Source organism: Melanerpes formicivorus, unplaced genomic scaffold (assembly GCF_026170545.1).
Source record: "Melanerpes formicivorus ecotype bairdi unplaced genomic scaffold, bMelFor1.0.p_v2 SCAF_17, whole genome shotgun sequence".
In the NCBI taxonomy this organism is placed as follows: Eukaryota; Metazoa; Chordata; class Aves; order Piciformes; family Picidae; genus Melanerpes; species Melanerpes formicivorus.
This window is the reverse complement of record NW_027142369.1, coordinates 5,706,148-5,725,747: the sequence shown is the minus strand read 5'-3', so window position 1 is coordinate 5,725,747 and position 19,600 is coordinate 5,706,148. Positions and strand designations below refer to the sequence as shown.

At 38.8% G+C, this 19,600-nt stretch overlaps 1 protein-coding gene across 7 annotated transcripts in view; it reads left to right on the top strand.

The window, feature by feature from the left end:
• TTC7B (tetratricopeptide repeat domain 7B) overlaps nt 1–19,600 on the top strand; it is a 118,985-nt gene that overhangs the window by 10,915 nt on the left and 88,470 nt on the right. For all 7 annotated transcript variants that reach the window (XM_068148769.1, XM_068148770.1, XM_068148768.1 and 4 more), the window contains exons 2-3: nt 8,646–8,800; nt 9,917–10,085. In XM_068148769.1, the coding sequence (XP_068004870.1) occupies nt 8,646–8,800; nt 9,917–10,085 (324 nt within the window). The remainder of the gene's footprint in view (nt 1–8,645; nt 8,801–9,916; nt 10,086–19,600) is intronic.

Here is a 19,600-nt window from a genome sequence, read left to right as displayed (position 1 = left end):
TTAAATCCCCTCTCAGTCTTCTCTTCTCCAGACTAAAAAGCTCCAGGGCTCTCAGCCTCTCCTCATAGGGCAATGCTCCAGTCCCTTAATCATCCTGGTAGCTCTCCATTGGACTCTCAAGCAGATCCCTGTTGCTCTTGAACTGGGGAGCCCAAAACTGGACAAAATATTCCAGGTGAAGTCTCACTACGGCAGAGTAGAGGGGGAGGAGAACCTCCCTCGATCGGGATGCACCCTGGTGAAACAGTTTCCCACACTTCATGCTTCCCAGTCTTAGGTATGACCCACATTCTTATTTCTTGGTGTTACATTGTATTTTGCTGAATGGGTGAAATTTGATTCAAACATAAACTTATCAGTGTATCTAGGTGATACATTGTGACTGTCCTGGCTTGATTATTTACTATTCTGATGGTCCCACAAAATTTGGGAGCTTGAATTATTTATTTATTTTTAAAGCCATAAAAGTAATATGATTTGAAACAATTGCTGCAATTTTCTGTTCTTAGTATGTGCCCTCATAAAATAAATTTCTCTTGTAGTGATAATTTGGAAGTAAATTTGCATATGCATAAATAATCCAAGAAGCCTCTAACATTTTTCTTCAAAGTGAGGTTTGGCTGTCAAACAGGAAAATCGCCTAGATACTACCTAGCTGCACAGTAAAAGGGTACCATGCTCCCTGTGTACTTAAGAGGCAGGGAAGTGAATGACCATGTATAATTAAAAGTGTTCATAAGTAGAGTTAAGTTTCTTTAAGCAGCTGACTCTGTATTTTCTGTTTCTGGTTTTACATGTGTATTGTCTGCATCAGCCTGCAGCCTTTCTGCCAGTGGTGCCTATTGGTCTGAATATGTTCTCTAGCTTCTCTTCTGTTGTCCCCAGAGACCTTAGTGGACAAAATCCTGGGCAACCTGCTCTACTTGGTCTTGCTTGAAGCAGGGGTGTTTGACTAGATGATTCCTTCTGACCTCAAACATCCTGTAATGCTGTGAATTCTTGCTACTTGGTAGACGCTGATGGAATTGTAAGTGACATCTGTATATCCATGTCATGGTTTAAGCTCACTCAGCTGGCAACAAAGCACTATGCAGCAGCTCCCTCACTGGGGAGGAGAAAATAGAACAAAAGGCTCTCAAGTCCAGAGGACAAGGAGGGCTCACTCACCAGTTATGGTCATGGGCAAAAAGCAGACTCGACTTAGGGAAACTTCAAAATTAAATTTAAACAATGAAATAACCACCAATTAACCAGTTAGATTGGAGTAGAATAATGAGAAATACAACCACATCTTTGAAGCACCTTCCTCCCAACTCTCCCTTCTTCCCAGGCTCAGCTCTGCTGCCAGGTGTCTAACTTGCAGGTAGCACAGGGGGACAGGGAACAGGAGTTACAGTCAGTTCATTTTGCGTTGTCACTGGCACTCCTTCCTCCAGTACAGGGTACTTCTGATAGGAGATAGTCCTTCATGAACTTCTGCAGTCTTTCCCACAGGCTGCAGCTCCTTATGGACTGCTCTAGTGCATGGACTTTCCTTTGAGTTATGGTCTTCAGGCAAAGCCCTCCCTTGGAGTCCTACAGGGGTTGGCTGCAAGTGAGTATATGCTCCACCATTAGCATCCTCATTAGGGGCTCAGCCTGCTATCTCACCATGGGCTGCACAGGTATCTCAGTTTCAGTACACCTCCCCACCCTCCTCCACTGACCTCAGTATCCATAGAGTTGTTCCTCTCACATCCACCTCCTTTCCAAAACAAAAGAATTTGCCCAGGGTTTTCTGCCCACCCCCCATCCCCCCCCTTTAAATAAGTCATTGTAGAGGTGCTGATTGCCTCAGGCTTAGCTAGAGGTAGGTCCAGCTTGGAAGTGAGGAAGCTTCTAGAAGGTTCTCACAAGAGCCACCCTGTAACCCCCTTCCCCACTACTAAAACCCCATCCCCCCATATATTGGTTTTTCTGTAATGTAATACTTGTATAAGTGTAAGATTAGTTTTAGTATTAATTTTAAGTAACTTCTGGTCAGAATTACTTGAATGAGCATTTGTAGATCTGCTAATACCCCTCTTCAGGTGCAGCCAATGCATTTAGTGACTGTTACATGCATCTTGAACAAAGCAAATGTGTTCTAAGAATATGGTCAACTTTTCCCCAGTTAGGAAACAAGTGTTTCATGTTCTTTTTGGCCAGATTAATATGAAATCAGCTCTGCATTCAGGATTCAAGATTTTTCTCCTTTTAAGCTATTTTTACAGAAAGTTTACTCTCTATTTCTTCTGGGTATTATATGGAATGATTGACCCCTTTGAGACCCTTCTTGCTGCATTCCCCTCCTGGAAAAAAACCTGCTAAGTTTGTCTTTCAGGTTTAGGTGTAATGGTAATGTTTTAGGAAGTATGAGGAAAAATCCTCAAAATAATGCAACATGTAGCCTTTCAGATACTCTGAGCCTTCAATTTTACCTTTAGAGAAAGTAACAGTTTTAGACATTGAGTAGCAGGAATTTCCTTTCTCACTCCCAAGCTATTTTTTTTCTAGGAAGATTAGGAGCATCAGAATGGAGAAGTATTGCCATTCCTTCCTTTCTCTCCCTTTCTCCCTAAATTTACTTTTAGAAAGGAATTTAGAGTCTTCTCAGCTAGCTTGCTTACAGCCCCCTGGGTTCTTCAAGAAATGCCTGGAGCCTGTGGTAGCATTCATCAGAAGATGGATTATTTTGCGTTGTAGCATGTGTTTCATGGATGATTCAAGATGGACTGTGGTATTAAACTAATATTAGTAAGTATTCATCATTATTCTTGACTCAGGATAAATGAAGATTAATCCTCTTTCAATTCTCTGCTTTTTGGTGAGTAACTGCTCTTGTATCTTCATAATGTGGTAACAATTTTGCTTCAATAAGCAGATGTTAAAAATCAAGTAGCAAAGCAGCTGTCATGATATTTTTAGACACTGTTTTAAAAAATATGTCATCATACGCATTTTTTTCCCCCCACCATATGTTTATGCCAGCCTTTATTCTCATTTTGAAATCAGTTAGGGTTGATCTGTGTTCCAAAGACGGATAGTAATGGCTGCACAAGGTTCTTCTCAAGGCATTTTGTATCTAAGCTTTCACTAAACTGAAAGCAAGCAGCTTGCATGTGTCGAATTAGAGAATGTCAGGGGTTGGAAGGGACCTATTTGCTTTCAGTGCTAACAGAACTCGCAATTTCACCTAAAGCATCCTTTCATTTGTCTTGTAGTTCCAAGGTGGTCAGATTTGTCTTTCATTACGAGTAGAGGACATTCTATTAGGCAGGTGGATTATTTCAGTGATAACTGTGATATTGCAGAAACAAATGGGCAGCTAGGCTGTCCTTCAGTTAGGAAATGGTTTTTCAATGCAGCTGTAATACAAGTCATCAAATATCCCCTAACTCTGCTAAGTGTTTGCTGCTGCTGAACTTCTAAGCAGAAGATTGGGTGGGTAAGGGGCAGTTTTCCTTTGATCAAGAATTTTATATTGACCTGTAACTATCTCAGTTTTCTGAAGGTGGGAAACGGGTTGTCATAGTATTGAAACTTTTTCTGATAGGCTTTTTTCTTCTGAAACATCTAAACTGTCTGAAAGAATGCTAGATTTCCAGGTATCTAGAAAACTTGCACAGTTTATTTCTGTCTTCATATATGATTATATTTGTAGAAGAATATAATCTAGAATATTCACATTGTGCTGGAAGAAAAAGCAATTTCTTCTCCAACATTACTTACGTTATTTCAGGATGTCTTAATGGATAGGTAAAACTGATTAAAAGCTCTGCTGGAACTGTGCTTTCATAAATGGTTTCTTTCAGAAATATCCACGGAATTGGAATTTTGTTCTAAGCACCATTGAGGCTCAATCTTACGGGAACGGAATGGTTTGCGTTCCTCAAGCCTATGCTCTGTTAATAAAGCACCTTCTCAGTCATAATTTGGTTTAAAATTTGTTGCCAGTCTCTGGCACTGACTGTCTTAGCAGATAAGTGACTCAGTAAATAAGAAAAGTCTATGTTTGCAGTAGCATTTATGGTTTGCATTATGGAACCTGTTGTCTTCCAGTGTTAGTCATCAGCAGCTGCGTGCATGCAGTGCTTCTGTGATGAAATCCAGTGTGACAGTAACATTTTGTTGTGGTTCTGTCTCAGTAGTGATGTAGGGAAAGTGTGAGCTGAGCGGTGTACTGTATATGAGAGGCTGTGGAGTCAACTTCTCTAGTGACTTTCAAGACCTGTATGGACTCTGACTTACATCAGCAATGGGAAAAAAATATCTGGGTGCTATAAATTATTTTGATTCTCATCTTAAGGTTTCAGAGTATGCACCAGCATGAAGTTAAGACTTTGCTATTGCCTGTGTCCTGTCTTTAGAGACTACATCATAATTTTTCAAGTCATTGTCAGAGCAAAGAAAGTTATATTGATGGGGGACATGACAGAGGGAAACGAGAGAGGCTAAATTTACATTTTCCAGAGGCAGTTTCTTCTCTTACTTTCCCCAGTGTGAGAACTTCTGCTGTGTATGAGAGCAATAATCTTACAAACTTTCTGCAGAGTGCTAGATCTGTACCTGTCTATGCCTGTCCTGTTCTACTTTGGCTTCTCAAATGAGTGAGGATTGGAGCTTTTAGAGCTGTTCTTCCTATTTGTGGTACAGCTGTTGTGCAACTGAGTATGGAGAGGGAGTATGGCTACACTCAGCTCTTGTATGTTCTAGTGCTCTTCTTTGGTTATAGGCAAAATGTTTATTTTCCTCTTTAGTAATAAGGGTGGTTTCAGCGCTTCATTTTAAGAATCCTCATGCTTCAGGGAATGTATTTTTCACACCTAACAGTGTGAGGTTTATTTTCTCTTTCTCTAGTGTCCAACCTGTTCTTCAAGATACCTGCTAACATCTAAACTAGTTGTTTCACTTGCTTTTGTAACAATTTTGCAGTATATATACACAAAATACCTCTGGCAGCTGGTGCATAGTCTAGCTGTGTTTTTAACCTGTCTCTCCATGACAGTACATCCACTGTATTAAACTTGAAGAAATACTTGTTATAGGAGTGTGGGCCAGAAGAGTTTTTCAGACCTACTTAATGGAATGCATGTGGAATTGAAGGCTTGCATGATACTTTTTCGTTTGGCATGTTTGATGTTCTGCTGTTTGTAATGTTGAAGAATATCAATGATAGATCTCACTTTTTCCATTGCAAACCGCCTTGATACTATTTCAGCTCCTGAGCCAAAGCACTGATTTTAGCAAGGAATCCAAATGAAATCACATAACCTCAGGGAAACAGTTAAGAGAGTTGCATTTGTTAAATCTTAGAAAGGGAAGACTAAGAATGGATCCTACTGCTGCAACCTCCCTTCCACCCCTGCAGCTCTCACCTTTGAGTGTGGAGGTGGCCTCCTCTCAGCAATGCACAGTGAAGGTATCAGAAGCAATAGGGGAGTGGATAGCAAGGAAAAAAAATAACAGTCTTATATTGGGAAAGGTGTCTGGAGAGGTTTTGTAACTTGTGGAAATGCTCAAAATTGGGTGTGATCTTGAGTTGCCTGTGCTAATGTTGAAGTATGCTTTTATGTCTTGTTCTGCACTTAGTACATTTAATTTTTCCTACACAGACTTGAATGAAAAACTAAAAAAATTAGTGTAAATTGCTTAAAAATTTCTGGGAATTACAACAATAACATTGTGAATGCATGGGAACAAACTGGTTCTATTTTTTATTTTGTCAGAGGATTTAGAATTTGGGGTGTAATGGGTTAGAAGAATTTCAAATGATTCTGAGAGCCTATGATATTAAAATGGCAACTGTGCAAATTACAGATGAGTAGAGTTGTCCAGGATGATGAGCTGGGTGCCATAAAAAGGGCTGGTTTTCTGGCTGGCTGTCTTGTGCTTCTCTGGAGGGCTAAGTGTGGTTGTTTGCCTTTGGCCAGCCTCATCCCAGGCTTCAGTCTCTGAGCCTGCCGGAGTCCTGGCCTATGGTTAGGGGTGGGAGGCAGTCTGGAGTCTCTGGTTTGGGCCATTTTTTAGGGGAGCGCATTTGACTCTGGAGCTTGTGGCTGTTGCAGCTGCAAGGCGGTAGAGCAGGGGAGGCTATGGACAAGGAATTTCAAAGCCTGGTGTGGTTCCCCTGGGTTCTTACACTGCAAGTATTTACTGCATCTTTCCCTGCTTTCTAATATGCTCCAGTATAACATGTGGGTAAAAGTTGTGCTGTAGTAAAGGAAATATTTTCTTTCCTCTTGAGTCCACAAAGGACTCTGCAAGCCTTATTAAGTCATAAATATACTCAGTCTTGTTAGATCAAGTGCTAAAAACCTCTAATGCACTCATTTCCTGATGCAGTTAACAATGGGTTTCTTGTGTACTACCAAAATAATTCTTATTTGCTATAGAACCATCTCATTTTAGTTCTGTTCAGAAACACTAAATTTCCAGCTTGCAAGGAGACTGGCTAACCTTCGATGCAGTGTGCCCTCAGCGGTATCTAAAACACTTTATTAAAGTTCTTACAAAACAAGAGCAGTCAAACTCAAGTGTACATCAGATGTTTGAGATTAAAACATTTCAGTCAACCTTAAAGAAATTGATCAGTTTATAAAGAGATGTACAAATTGTATGATGGACTTACTAATGGTTGTCAGGCTGTCATTTGCTGTATAAGCATTAAATAGGTATCCCCCCCCCTTTTTATCCCCCTGTTGTAAAGTAATGGGCAATAAGATCTCATTGTTATACTGTAGATGTGTTGTTGAGTTGTAGTTATTTTAATTTTCTTTAAATGGGAACTGTACACCTTTAATATGTGTTTGAAAGAATAATATCATTGTTTCTTCAGATGTCTCTAAAGTAGTGCTTCACCAGGAAGATAATTTGTTTTCCCCCTCCTTTGAAAGAACCAACATTTTTGGCTAGCATGTATCAAAGCTGTATCCACAGTACATTGCTGTGAAAATAAACTGAGCAGAAGGTGCACAGTTTAAGCAAAATAAAATGCCTGTGAAGAGTCAGAAAGGTGCCCTTAAAAGAAGAAAGTGCATGGAGAACATACCACTTCAGATTATTTGGTGTTCTCTGATCTGGAGATTAGTACAGCTGAAGCATCAGGAGAAACTGGTGGGCAAAGAAATAGAACTGTTACTGCAAATTCAATATCGATGAATTTGGCAACTATAGTCTAAAAGAAATTTACACAGGCTGGTAACCAGGCTGCACCTGTGGCATGGTTTGTCTTTATTTGCATGCTGAGATCTTTTACTATTGTAGTAGAGTTTAAACAGTAAAATGTAAGTGGATGGTAGCCGAGAACAAATAAATGTCCAGATTATCATGGTTATATTTCCCAGAACAAATGAAAAATATAAATGGGAAAATGAGCACTCCCTTGATGGTTTTGCTATTTGTCTGCTTGCTTAAGCTCTCTCTTTAAGAAGTTGTGGTTTAAGAGTCAGCAGTTAGCTGGAGGTTTTAAATAAAGAAAAGAAACTTAGTTATTTTTGTCTGTCTACTTGATAGGCTGTATTATAGGACAGCACAGGTCCATATAGCTTACTGTATAATGACATTGTACATGAGTCATGTACTAGTCCAACTGAAGACTGAAATTTGCTGTGTTTAAAAGGTGGGATAATGCTGTTGCATTTTTTTATACATCTGGAGTCAAAAGCTTTTCCTCTATGGTAACAATGACTTACCCATGTCCTGTTCTATTTGTCCCTTCCCATGACCTCCAAGGACAGTACCATAGGTCATAGGTTGGTGAGAACTCTTCTTTTTGCCTTTCCCCTTCTTAAAATCTGTTTTATTTATTATTAGTTCAAATTTGGGTTATTCAGACATTGTCTGCAGGACATGACCTGATGCCAGATGATGAGGTGATGACTTTTACGGCTCTCTTCTCACTAGAGGAGCTCAACACATTTTGGTAAAATAAGTTATGTGTTTCTAGATTGGTCCAGGTTCTTGAAGTCTGGCAAATGTGCTAGCTGCAACTTTGCTGGGCAGCCTGGTATTATGTTCTACCTTTATGTCTAAGAAGTGCTGATAAGCCTCCTAAGAAATGGGAAAAGTGAAAAGAAATTGACTTTTCCACAGACTTGGGAGGGCTGGAGCCTTAACAAAGTCTGAGCGATATTTCCGTTTTTATCTGTATCTCCCACGTAGGGCTGGTAATCAAAAATGTGAGGACCATGTGACTTTAAATTAGTTGCATCAATTAATTTAATTATTTATATTTGAAACTGCTATAAGCATTTTATGAAACATGGGCTATTTTTTTGATAAAGGAAATTTCAGGAGACTATCTTGTCATGTTCAGAAGGCTACTTGAGGCTGTTTAACCAAGTGTTGCTTTATAAGGAGGAAGGGGGATATACTGACTTCAGGTTAATGTTCCAATTCTTTGTAGCTTAGAAGGCAGAAGACTTGATTCTACAATGAATCAGGCATGTGAAAGATAAATAGAAAAGTAAAACAAATTACCATGTGTCTTGTGTTAAATCCGAATACTTGATGCTGTGTGTGTTTTGGTTAGTTTTTATTTAAGATTCATGCAGCGGTTCCCTACACTGAAGTGTTAGCAAAAGAAAATGATTTCTAATATTTAATGTGTTTGGCTTTATTTACAGATGACATGGCAGAACTACTTCTTGGGGAGTCCAAACTAGAACAATTTTTGAAGGACAATATTCTTAAACAGAGTAGTAGTCCCCGGGGCCCCCGGCCAAAGTTGACTGAGGTCAGGAAACATCTCACGGCAGCACTTGACAGGGGAAACCTAAAGGTAGGTCACAGCCTGAGTGAGAATTTGAAAAGCTGAAATTGGCTACAGTGCTCTGCTGAGCTTGGAGGAAAGTGTGGAAAGTGCTTGTGTGATCTTTCACTGTCACTTCTACTCTCAGAACATCGTCATCAGAGTTTCATGGCTCTTTGTTTTTTGTGGATTTTCCAGATAAATTTCTCAAATCTTCTTTCATTAGAAGAATAAAAAAACTTGTCATTGACTTCTGGGATGCATAAGTGAAATGTTTAGAACCCATTCTCTGGAAGTTTTTCGTGCAGTATGTAACTGTATTGTTCTATGTAGTGCATTAATTAGAAGTGTTACTAAATATGTAACATTTCACAAATCTCTGTAATAGTCTCTTAAGTATTTAGAAAATGTTCTTTAAATTATGTTTGCAGGTATGGAAAGTGAGGTTCATAACTAGAGAACATTTTCTGTGCAACCTTTTGATATTCTTGACCATTTTTTCCCTTTTTAACTGTCATAACTACCACATCAGTTTATCTTTTCTGTGCTCAGTGTCCATCTTTTGAGAGATCAGAAGGACTTTGCTTTACAGTCACCTGTAATGTTTTCTTTCCTGCAATGTGTGGGAGTATTAGTTTATCTTCCTTTTCTTTCTTCATTCTTCCATGAATCTTTTTTTCAAGACATTTCTTGAAACTGCTACTATGAAATTGTTCAAAAACAAGTATAGGCTGTGCAACATATATCATTAAGTTTTGATGCTATGTTATTTCCAACTGTGCTTGTGGTGTTAGAACAAATCATTGGAAGGGTTGTAATGATAGGCTGTCTTTAAATGATTTTGTGACCTGGCAAAGCTGGATTATGACTGAGAGGTGTTTCTAGTACATGTGTAAATAAGTATATGAGTATATAAAATGACTGGTAATGCTTCTCAGTAGCTTGGTGGAGTGAGATTTTGTGGATTCATCTTCTACTGCAGTAATACATGGAGACAGAATTTTGTGTGCTTGTTACTTTATTACAAGAGATATCCTAAGGGTTTCTACTGTGAATATATACAGAAACCAGACCAAATAATTATCACAAAGAATTACGTGTCATTTCTCAGGGAGAAAAACCCTTTCTTAATCCTCTTCCTTCTAGCCAGAATTCCTACAAGAAGCTAACCTAATCATGGCCAAGTTAAACTATGTGGAAGGTGATTACAAAGAAGCTCTGAACACGTATGCCAGAGTTGGAGTTGATGACTTGCAACTAGCTGCAGTGCCACCATATAGGCTACGGATGATTGCTGAAGCATATTCTACTAAAGGTAAGATTGCTTCTTCTAGTACAGTGATACAATAGTTTTTAAAAACAATCAGTTTTCTTGTCTGAAGTTAAAATTTTTTGGTGTGCATAGCATCACAGTGGTAGGTAAATAAGAGGATGGCTTGGCTCCTTTAAATTATTCAGAGTTTGTGCTAGCTTGACAAGACTTCTACCTCAATTAATATCCTAACTGTGCTGTCATCCCATGATATTTTTATGTATGTTTTTAAAAGTCCTTCTATATGTAGATGTTGCAGTAAGTGTTGCTAGGTACCAAAAGTATTTTCACTGTTCCTGAAAGCTAAAAGGTATAAAAGTAGTGCAATTTTGCACTAGATTCACCATGATGCAATTTATTGAATGCTGAAGTGCTCAGCCTAAGCTAAATTGCTTAGCCAAATTGCTACTTAATTGAGAAAAATAATAATAGCATGATAAAATTACTTAAAACAGTGCATTTCTTGTGCAGTTTTGTGGGTTTTTTTGTCTTCTTGCATTAGCATCCTTTTTCTGAACAATTCAGAAAGTGAAGTCAATTTAAATTTTTTTCTTCTGCCGTATAGTGAAAATTGTGTAATGCTGGCATTGTGTCTTAAGGTGGCAGTGCCACTTCAGTTTAGAAAACTCATTAATAGACTGTAAGTTGGGTCAGTGTGTTGAGGAATGTGGCAGTTTGTATGCCGTGGGTTTCTTAGAATTTGCTGTGCCTAAATGTTTGCTTTGGTCTGCTGTGTTTAAGCTTGGGTTTGGTGTGCAGCGCAAAGTCAGCAAGCACATTGTATGAAAGACTTCAGTAGCATTCACTGACAACTGGTCAAGGATTGTTTCTAACATTAGTCTTGGAAGGAACTGGCTGTTTCCCACCAACACAGTCCTCTAGTAAACTTTAGACAGGCATTAATCATTCTCTCTAACAGTGTCAAGGAAATAAGAGAACGAAGTGGTAGCAGAGACAAAAGGATGCTTCGTAAATCTGGGCAATATTTAGATTAAAGTGGGAAGGGAGCACATGAGGACTTCTTGCATGTGATGTAAATCTGCCCAGTTCTCTCATACAGCATGTGTGTGGGCTTTTTGGCAATGTCTGGTATAAGTGGACTCAGCTTTGTGGGTTTTGGTTATGTTTTTTGTTTTACTTTTTAATCTGTGAGAATGTCTTTTGAATTTGTTCTTTTCATGAAAATGCAGTCTTGGACTTGATCAAATTTAAGTACCTAAATTGCTTAACTCCAAGGAGTCCCAGTAATTTAATTGAACCTTTTTCTAGGGCCTAGCCCTTCTGGTCTATTCTTTTTGATTTCATAAGTATATAAAAAGTTGAAACATAAAGACATCAATTTTTCAGAAACTATTAGTATTACAGATTTTACTCAACATAAAATTATTTCTAGAAAATAGTACAATAAATATCTTTTTCTACCCTGGAATGTTTCTACCCTGGTTCAGCTTATTAAAGAAAACAATGCAGGAGGTGAGGTGGGGCGAAGAAAACTAGCGTGCCTTCAGCCTAGATAGGAGGTGCGAGTGGAATTTGCTTCTGGTTATGAGTTTAAAACTTTATCATTGAAATCTGTGATGGCAAGCCTGACCTAATCTTGATCACACTTCCTTAGTATGGTCACTTCTCCTGATTGCCTGGCTACCATTTTACCTACACAAGCTGTTGTTTTTTTGTTGCTGCTCTGTTCATGTTTAGAATCATCTTTTTTTTGCTACTATGTTTCCAGTCTGAATGAAAGATTAATGAAATTTAATATCCCTTCTTCCCATGGTGTCAGGTTGCAAGAATGTCTTCTGTGTGTTCTAAAATGAGGTAGAAGTCACAGTCTTACATTTAGTATTCACAGTCTAGGTAAGTTTAGAGAAATTCACAAGTAAATAGCATGTTTCTACCCAACAGTGTACAATTAATTCTCACTCTCTTCTCCCTTCCCCTGAATTTTATTTCTCTTTGTAAAAGTGAACTGTAAAACTTCACAGTCTGAATTCAGAGTCTCTCCAGAGGTGTTTGAAGCTTGTAGGTATTACCCAAGAAAACACAAGTTATTCTTATAGGGATTTTGTGCTTCATTGGGATTTGTAATTTTGCTTGCAAATGTAAGGATAACCTGATTATATAATGACAGGACTCTTTGGAGTGTTCAAATTTTATTTCTTTGGCAGTCATGAACATAGCACCGTCTTATTAAGCAATGAGGAACTGTCTGTACTGTTGGCTAGCATCAGCCTGGCTGCACTATTCAATGCAGCAACCTACACAGGCAGTTAAAGGCATCTTTTTTAGTGACCGCATTTCAATCCAGATTTGCAGTCTTGTATGCTATTATGTAGCGATCTGATACTGATGTGCTTACCTCTGACAAAGGCATAGGGTAGTTGATGGTAGTTTTCCTTATTTAAGGTGGGACCACCTCCAAGTGCTTATCTTTTTACTCTGAGATTTCATTCTGTAACCTTAAAGGTGGTTGATGAAGTGGGATACTTGAGTTGACATGTTTCTTCTACACTTATTACAGAGTGCCTAAATGAGCCTCTCAGCTTTAATGCTAGACAGTTAACAGTTCACAACAAGTCCTTAGAAGTGACCTGCTTTCTATAGGTGCCATCTTTTGGTTGTAGAAAATACAAAGTACGTCCTTCTGTGCTTCACAGCTGGAGTTCTATCGATGACTAGAAGGTAGGGGAAGAGGAAGAGCAGTAGTGACAATTGTGGGAAGAGAAAATGTCATTGGAATGTGCCAGGGGAAGTGAGATCCTCAAACACTTGCTCAATTATGGAGGGTGGGTGTTTGTGTACGTACATGTATGCGCACATAAATATATATCCGTATGTATTTGTGTTAAAAAGTAAGCTGTGACAAAAATCAAAAGTGGAAAATTTTACTGCCTCTTCAGACTCTCCAGAGTGAGTGTGTTGTCCATTGGGGTTCCAAAATGTTCAATAGTCTTCATTACAAAAGTCTTCATTACAGTAGTCCAGAACATGAAATTTAGTGTCTTCACACCTTTGTGGTCTTCAACTTGGAATAATAATGTCACCAGATTGAAGAACTGAAGCCATCTACTGGCTGCAGTGCACTCACAGAGCAGGTCCTCAAAATTTTTATTGCATAAATGAATTAAATGCATATATATCATTAAAGGAATGCTTTTAAGTATCTGTTGCTTAAAGCTTAGGTGAGGATAGCTATTTAGGAGAATATAAGTGAGAGGTGTAATATGGAATGATAGTAAGTCAAACAAAGGATTCCAAGGCTTAAATGATTGTTACTTTTTTCTTGGAAGTACCTAGTTCATGAGATGCTGCTTTAGATCTTTCAAAGAAAGCTTTTCTATAGATTTGTCACAATGCAACACTTTAAAATGTCAACAAAATTCTAAGAAAAATTCTGTCAAATGGCTTTTGAAATCTTTCCATGTCCTTTGCATGCAGCTCTTTGCCAATCTGTGATATGTGGAGAATCACAGGGCCTTCGTGCCCAAGCAGTGCTATAAAGTAGTTGCTGTGTGTCACTCCTCCTAGGGAAAATGTTTAAAGTTGTTAGGGGGGTGATGAAGTAACTCCTGTATTTTATCAGATCAAAAAGCTCGTGGACAGTTACTTATAATAGTGAGGAAAAAAATGCTTTGGAAAGAAACTTAGGACAAGTTGTCAGCTTCCCCCTGGCTTCTGGCAAGAAAAAGTGCTGCTAGTAGTGATGTCTTAATCTTGAGCAGGAGAAGATCAAAGAGTGGTTTGTTGAAAAGTTGTCTGCTTCTGTGTCCATTATAACAGTGGAGTAGTTTAGCCATGTGCGTATGCATTAGCATAGGTCAGTACTCAGCACTATTTAAATATCCCGCATGCAAAAGTTGCAAGGTGGTAACTACTGCACAGCACATTGAATGCAGTGTAATTCTAATATTTTCCTGCTTTTCTTCATCATTACCTCAAATTCACAAGTTTGAAAATGGGAATAGAATAGAATAGAATAGAACAGAATAGAATAGAATAGAATAGAATAGACCAGGTTGGAAGAGACCTTCAAGATCATCGCGTCCAACCTATCATCCAGCACCACCTAATCAACTAACCCATGTAACCAAGCACCCTGTCAAGTCTCCTCCTGAACACCTCCAGTGATGGCGATTCCACCACCTCCCCGGGCAGTCCATTCCAATGGGCAATCACTCTCTCTGTGTAAAACTTCCTCCTGACCTCCAGCCTGAACCTCCCCTGGTGCAGCCCGAGACTGTGTCCTCTTGTTCTGGTGCTGGCTGCCTGGGAGAAGAGACCAACCTCTGCCTGTTTACAGCTCCCCTTCAGGTAGTTGTAGGGAGCAATAAGGTCACCCCTGAGTCTCCTCCTCTCCAGGCTAAGCAGCCCCAGCTCCCTCAGTCTCTCCTCATAGGGCTTGTGTTCCAAGCCCCTCACCAACTTCGTTGCCCTTCTCTGGACTCGTTTGAGCAAGTCAACATCCTTCCTAAACTGAATGTAGTGAAGGATGATCTTTTATACTTTTTTACCTTGTATAGATGGGTTTGTATGTGTGTGTGTGTGCGTTAGATCTAGTAGATCTCTTAAGAGAGTAGATCTTCTTTAAGAGAAGAGCTGATTTTCATGTGGTACTTCTGATGCACCACAGATTCTGTATGTGTATGTGTAGAAGGTGTGATGTGAGATAGAGTATTAATAAAAGCAGTGTTTTGAAATTAGATACAGAATTTTCTTAGATTCAAAGATTTACTTGATTAGGGCAACTTTTAAATGTCATGCAAAACATAGAAATGAAAAGATGGAGCATTTCGAATCAACAGGCCACTCCACATTTTCAAAAACATGAGAATCCTCCTTAGGCCTGTTGGTTAGCTTTTCTCCCCATCTGCTTGTAATTACACTTGACAAAAGTGAAGCTGAAGCATCCTGTAAAAATGTCTGTGGCTGGAGGTGCCAGCTTATTTCAATAGGGAGTGATGAGGGGAGAAAAAAGGACATAAAAGAAGGATGTCATTGAGGAGATCAAGCAAACTTGCTGATCTTTATTGGGACAAAGTGGTTAATCCTGCAAGTGGGTGTATGAAAGTTGCTAGAGATGGCTCCTTGAAGCTTTGCCTCTCCTTCTTTGTAGCAGCACATAAAATAGCAGGTCACAGTAGCACATCATACCTTTAATAAGAAGTTTCAAGAAGCAATGCACAAAATAAGCAGTGTGGGGTTTTTGGTTTTTGGTTTTTTTACCTCTGCCACAAGCTGTAGCTTTGACATTAGTACCAGTTATTAAAGCTGTCTTACACAGAGAGAACAAAGCTAAGAAATAAGGCTGAGGAGGAGAAGGGAAAGACAATCTTGAGATTGTGATGGCAATTCTGGCCTCACAGTAAAATGTTGAGGGGTTTTGTGCATTTCTGGCCTTATCACTTGATATTTAAGTACCTGCTCAGGAGGGACTATGTTCTGAGAAGTAGAGGAGGTTCTCTTGGTATAAAAAGGGTAATTTTTGTCTCTTCAGTATGCATTTACTGTCTTCACCACATCAGTTTAATTGGTAATTCTCAGTACTGAGGCTGAGGCAAATCTTAACTTATGGAGAATGGAAATAAGGCAAGTTACACATCCATAAAGAAGTGATTAAAATCTTTATATGTCTGACTTTTTTCCTTTTTTCTGTTTGGCTTGTGTAGGCACCTCCAGCTTACCTGCTCCCTTCTTTTACAAGACCAACCAGAAAAACAACTGTGTATGCTGTTACGATACAGAAGCATATATTTAGAATCCATTTTAATAATGCCCGAAATTACTATTCTTCTAGGTATATGGCTCCTGGGAACAGAACAATTAAGTTTCTGCAAGTTTTCTGCAGTATATGAATAAGGTAATATACTGCAAAGTACACGTAGGCATTATTCAGGTACTGTGCATGGCTGCATCTCTTACATTTCTAAGCAATTTTTCTTTGCTTATGGAAGCCGAGATGAGATAGTCACCGTGTGATATTGAGGTGTTAATTTAGAGAGGTGGAACTTGCCAGTAACTCTGAAATAAAAAGCACATATTTAACTAGGAAATAAGCTTATTCAAATCTTAGGTTTCAGATTCTAATAGTGCTCCTTAAGTCAAAGACATACTTGAAAAATTAATTTATAGTAGTTGGCATTATAAATTAGTGAACGTTTCTACAAGTCATATAGATGAACATAGCAATTTACAGGTCTGACTTTTCTGAAAGTCTACAACTTTGTAAACTTGATTTTAGTAAAGAAATTGTGGTTTTTAATTGCTGTATTGTGTAGATAGTAGATTACTCCAGATATCTGTCAAGATGGCTGTGTATTACCGTAACAACTACCTGTTAAGTATGTGAAGGATGTCCTCTGTAAGTTAGACTGTGACGTTACATGATTGCAGCTTTATTGCTGCAGACCAGTTTAGTCTCATATTGCCTGTTCAAATAGCTGTGTTTATATTTAGTTGGTGTATGTTGAGTAAAGTGAGACTGTCTTTACTGCTGCTGACCCATATTCAAATTTAATGCTGCATTTACTAAGTTAAATGATTGGCCATTAATTAGTTCTGTTTACAGAAACGTGGAAATACTCATTAGGTTCAGTGGAAGTGTCAGGTGCATGTGAATTGCTACTTTGCAGTTAGCAGAAGATGCTGCTGCAGTTAACTTTAATCATATTGTAATGGGATCTTGTGCACTGCCAGCTCGTGTCAGCAGACACCAAGCAGCTCTTCATGGAAGAATGCTAAATGAAAACTGTTTTAGTAATTATGCCAGGGATCTCTAGCCTCATTAGGCAATGGGTCAAGAACTCAGCTTATGTTTCCTCCTCCTGTGTTGCTGTGCAAACATAGCAGCCCATCATCAATCAGCCTGCTGACCATGAGTAGGAAGCCTGTGCCACAGATACTTTAAACTTTGTGTGTTAAAGCTTCCCTTTCCCCAGTCTATTTTTATGATTTCTGTCCTGCTGCAGCAGGGACTGGGGAGGAACCCAGGCGATTTTCCTGCTTTTCTCAGTGCTACTTTTAATTCTGGTATTTGGAATCCAAACAGTGAATTAAAATAATATGCTTCTTATTAAAATAGACTTCTTTGGGACCTGAATGTTTTGGGGTTGTGTTTTTCTCGTTCTTGCTTCCATAGCTTTAGAATTTCTTCAGAATCTTGCCTTTGGCAGAGTGATGAGAGGGAGAGAATGTTGGTCCAAAATTAAAAATCAGTGATACTGGCCTTTTTTTTTTAACTTTTATGCCACAGCCAGAAGTAACATCACAGTAGAGTCTAATGGGTTTTCCTCAGAGGTGCTTGTATAAACAACCTATTTGCAGCAAAATGGTTTAAATTCCATAGGTAAACCATTCTGTTTCTCCTGAGTGAGCAGCTTCCTTGATGACCACTCTCTACACTGGTGTGTAGCTCTTCTGCTCTGGGGAGAGTTCATCAGAGAGATACACGTTCAGTCCAGGATCTACAACAATTATGAGTCCTTTTCTCAGCTTTTACCACTAATTTCAGCCCTTCTAAAGGGTGCTTCTGTTAAAGGGCTGCACTGTAAAGCAAAAATTGGCTGGCATGTGGTTCTTAAAATAATCAAATGCATATGTGAAAATACTGATCACTTCTGTTAAAAAATACTTTAATAATCTATTTTGTGCTCCTAAGAAAGTACAAAGATTTGAATGTCACTATATTTAGAGAAAAGTAAGACCAATTCTTTCACAGCAGTCATCACAGAATCATCATTCAAGCTGGAAAAGATGCTTGGGATCATCAAGTCCAACCATTAACCCTACTCTACAAAGTTCACCCCTAAACCATATCACCAAGCACCACATGTAAAAGACCTTTAAACGCATCTAGGTTTGGTGACTCAACCACCTCCCTGGGCAGCCTATTCAATGTCTGAGCACTCCTGTGAAATTTTTTTAATAATGTCCAGTCTAAACCTACCCTGTTGCAGTTGAAGGCCATTCCCTCTTGTTCTGTTGCCAAATACCTGTGAGATCAACACCAACCTCTCTACAATGTCCTTTCAGGTAGTTGTAGAGAGTGATGAGGTCTCCCCTTAGCCTCCTCTTTTTCAAACTAGACATCCCCAGCTCCTTCAGCTGCTGTTCATAAGATTTATTCTTCAGGCCCTTCACCAGCTTTGTTACCCTCCTCTGCATTTGCTCCAGCACTTCCATATCTCTCTCATATTGAGGTTCCCAAAACTGAACATCATCTATTTTTATACTATATTGCCATAACTATGTTATTTTTAGTCTGAAAAACTCACTATAAGAATATTCCCTGATTTTCATTAAGAATCTTCTTTAAAATATGAAGGCAACCAGTGACAGAACAAGTGGACACAGTCTAAAGCTGTGCTAGGGGAAGTCTGGGCTCAAGGTAAGGAGAAAGTTCTTCACAGAAAGAGTAATTGGCCATTGGAATGTGCTGCCCAGGGAGGTGGTGGAGTTGCTGTCCCTGGAGGTGTTCAAAAAAAGATTGGATGTGGCACTGGGAGCCATGGTTTAGTTGTCATGAGGTGTTAGGTATTAGGTAATAGGTTGGACTTGATCTCTGAGGTCTTTTCCAACCTGGTTGATTCTGTGATTCTGTGAAGTCTTTCCGCTCAGTGAGATTAGCAGTGTTTGTTCTAAGCTCTGAAATGAACTATGGGAGTTCCTTGGTCACAGTAACCAATTAATGTTTGCCAGAACCTAGATAATTGTTTGTTCTAAATATATGAAAGCTAAATGTGAAGTTTCTTTAAAAGGAGATTAAAGGGGTGTTTTTACAGCAATTTACAGCATTTGTTACATTGCTGGTGTTGCTTTGCTGATCACATAGGGAAGAGTAAATGTTGTAGACTCAAACATACTCAAATTTTGTGTCCGTTTAAGCACAAGAAGCAAACCCAGAGATCTTCATCAGTTGACATGACTCCTCTGTTGCAAAAGCATGTTTATTTATTTGAGTATAAAGCAGTCTCACTGTTTTCCCTCTGTCCTTTGATTTGTCTAGTGAAAACAGTAGGTAAACTATACTGTCCTTTACTATTTGTCATCTCTAAAATTTATACAGGCAAGCTACTGGCAGGCATAATAGAAAATCCTGTGATCTACAATGCAGTAAATATGATCTTGGTAAAGATCTGAACTATACTCTGGGTTCCCTTTTGTCTGAGAGTAATTTTTGCTTGTATTATGAAATAGGACTGAGAGTTAATTGCTTTTCTGACAGAACCTGTTAAGTCTGCTTGAAAAACTGTATTTTATTTTATTTTCATTTTAAAAAGTAGTTTATAAGACAAAAGAAATTACTGTAATTGCCCCAACAGGTTAGCAGTTGGCTGTGTAAGAGTAAGGAAATCTATTGCACAAGGACTTTTTAGAAATTGTTAGTCACTTGTTCTGACTGAGAAGTCCTTTGGGTTTTTGGTGGGTTTTTTTTGTTTGTTTTTTTTGAGGTGGTGGTCAGTGTGTACCTGTGTGGTGGTAGGGCTGATCTGTTCTTGGATTTGTAAAAAATGTAATAGTTTACT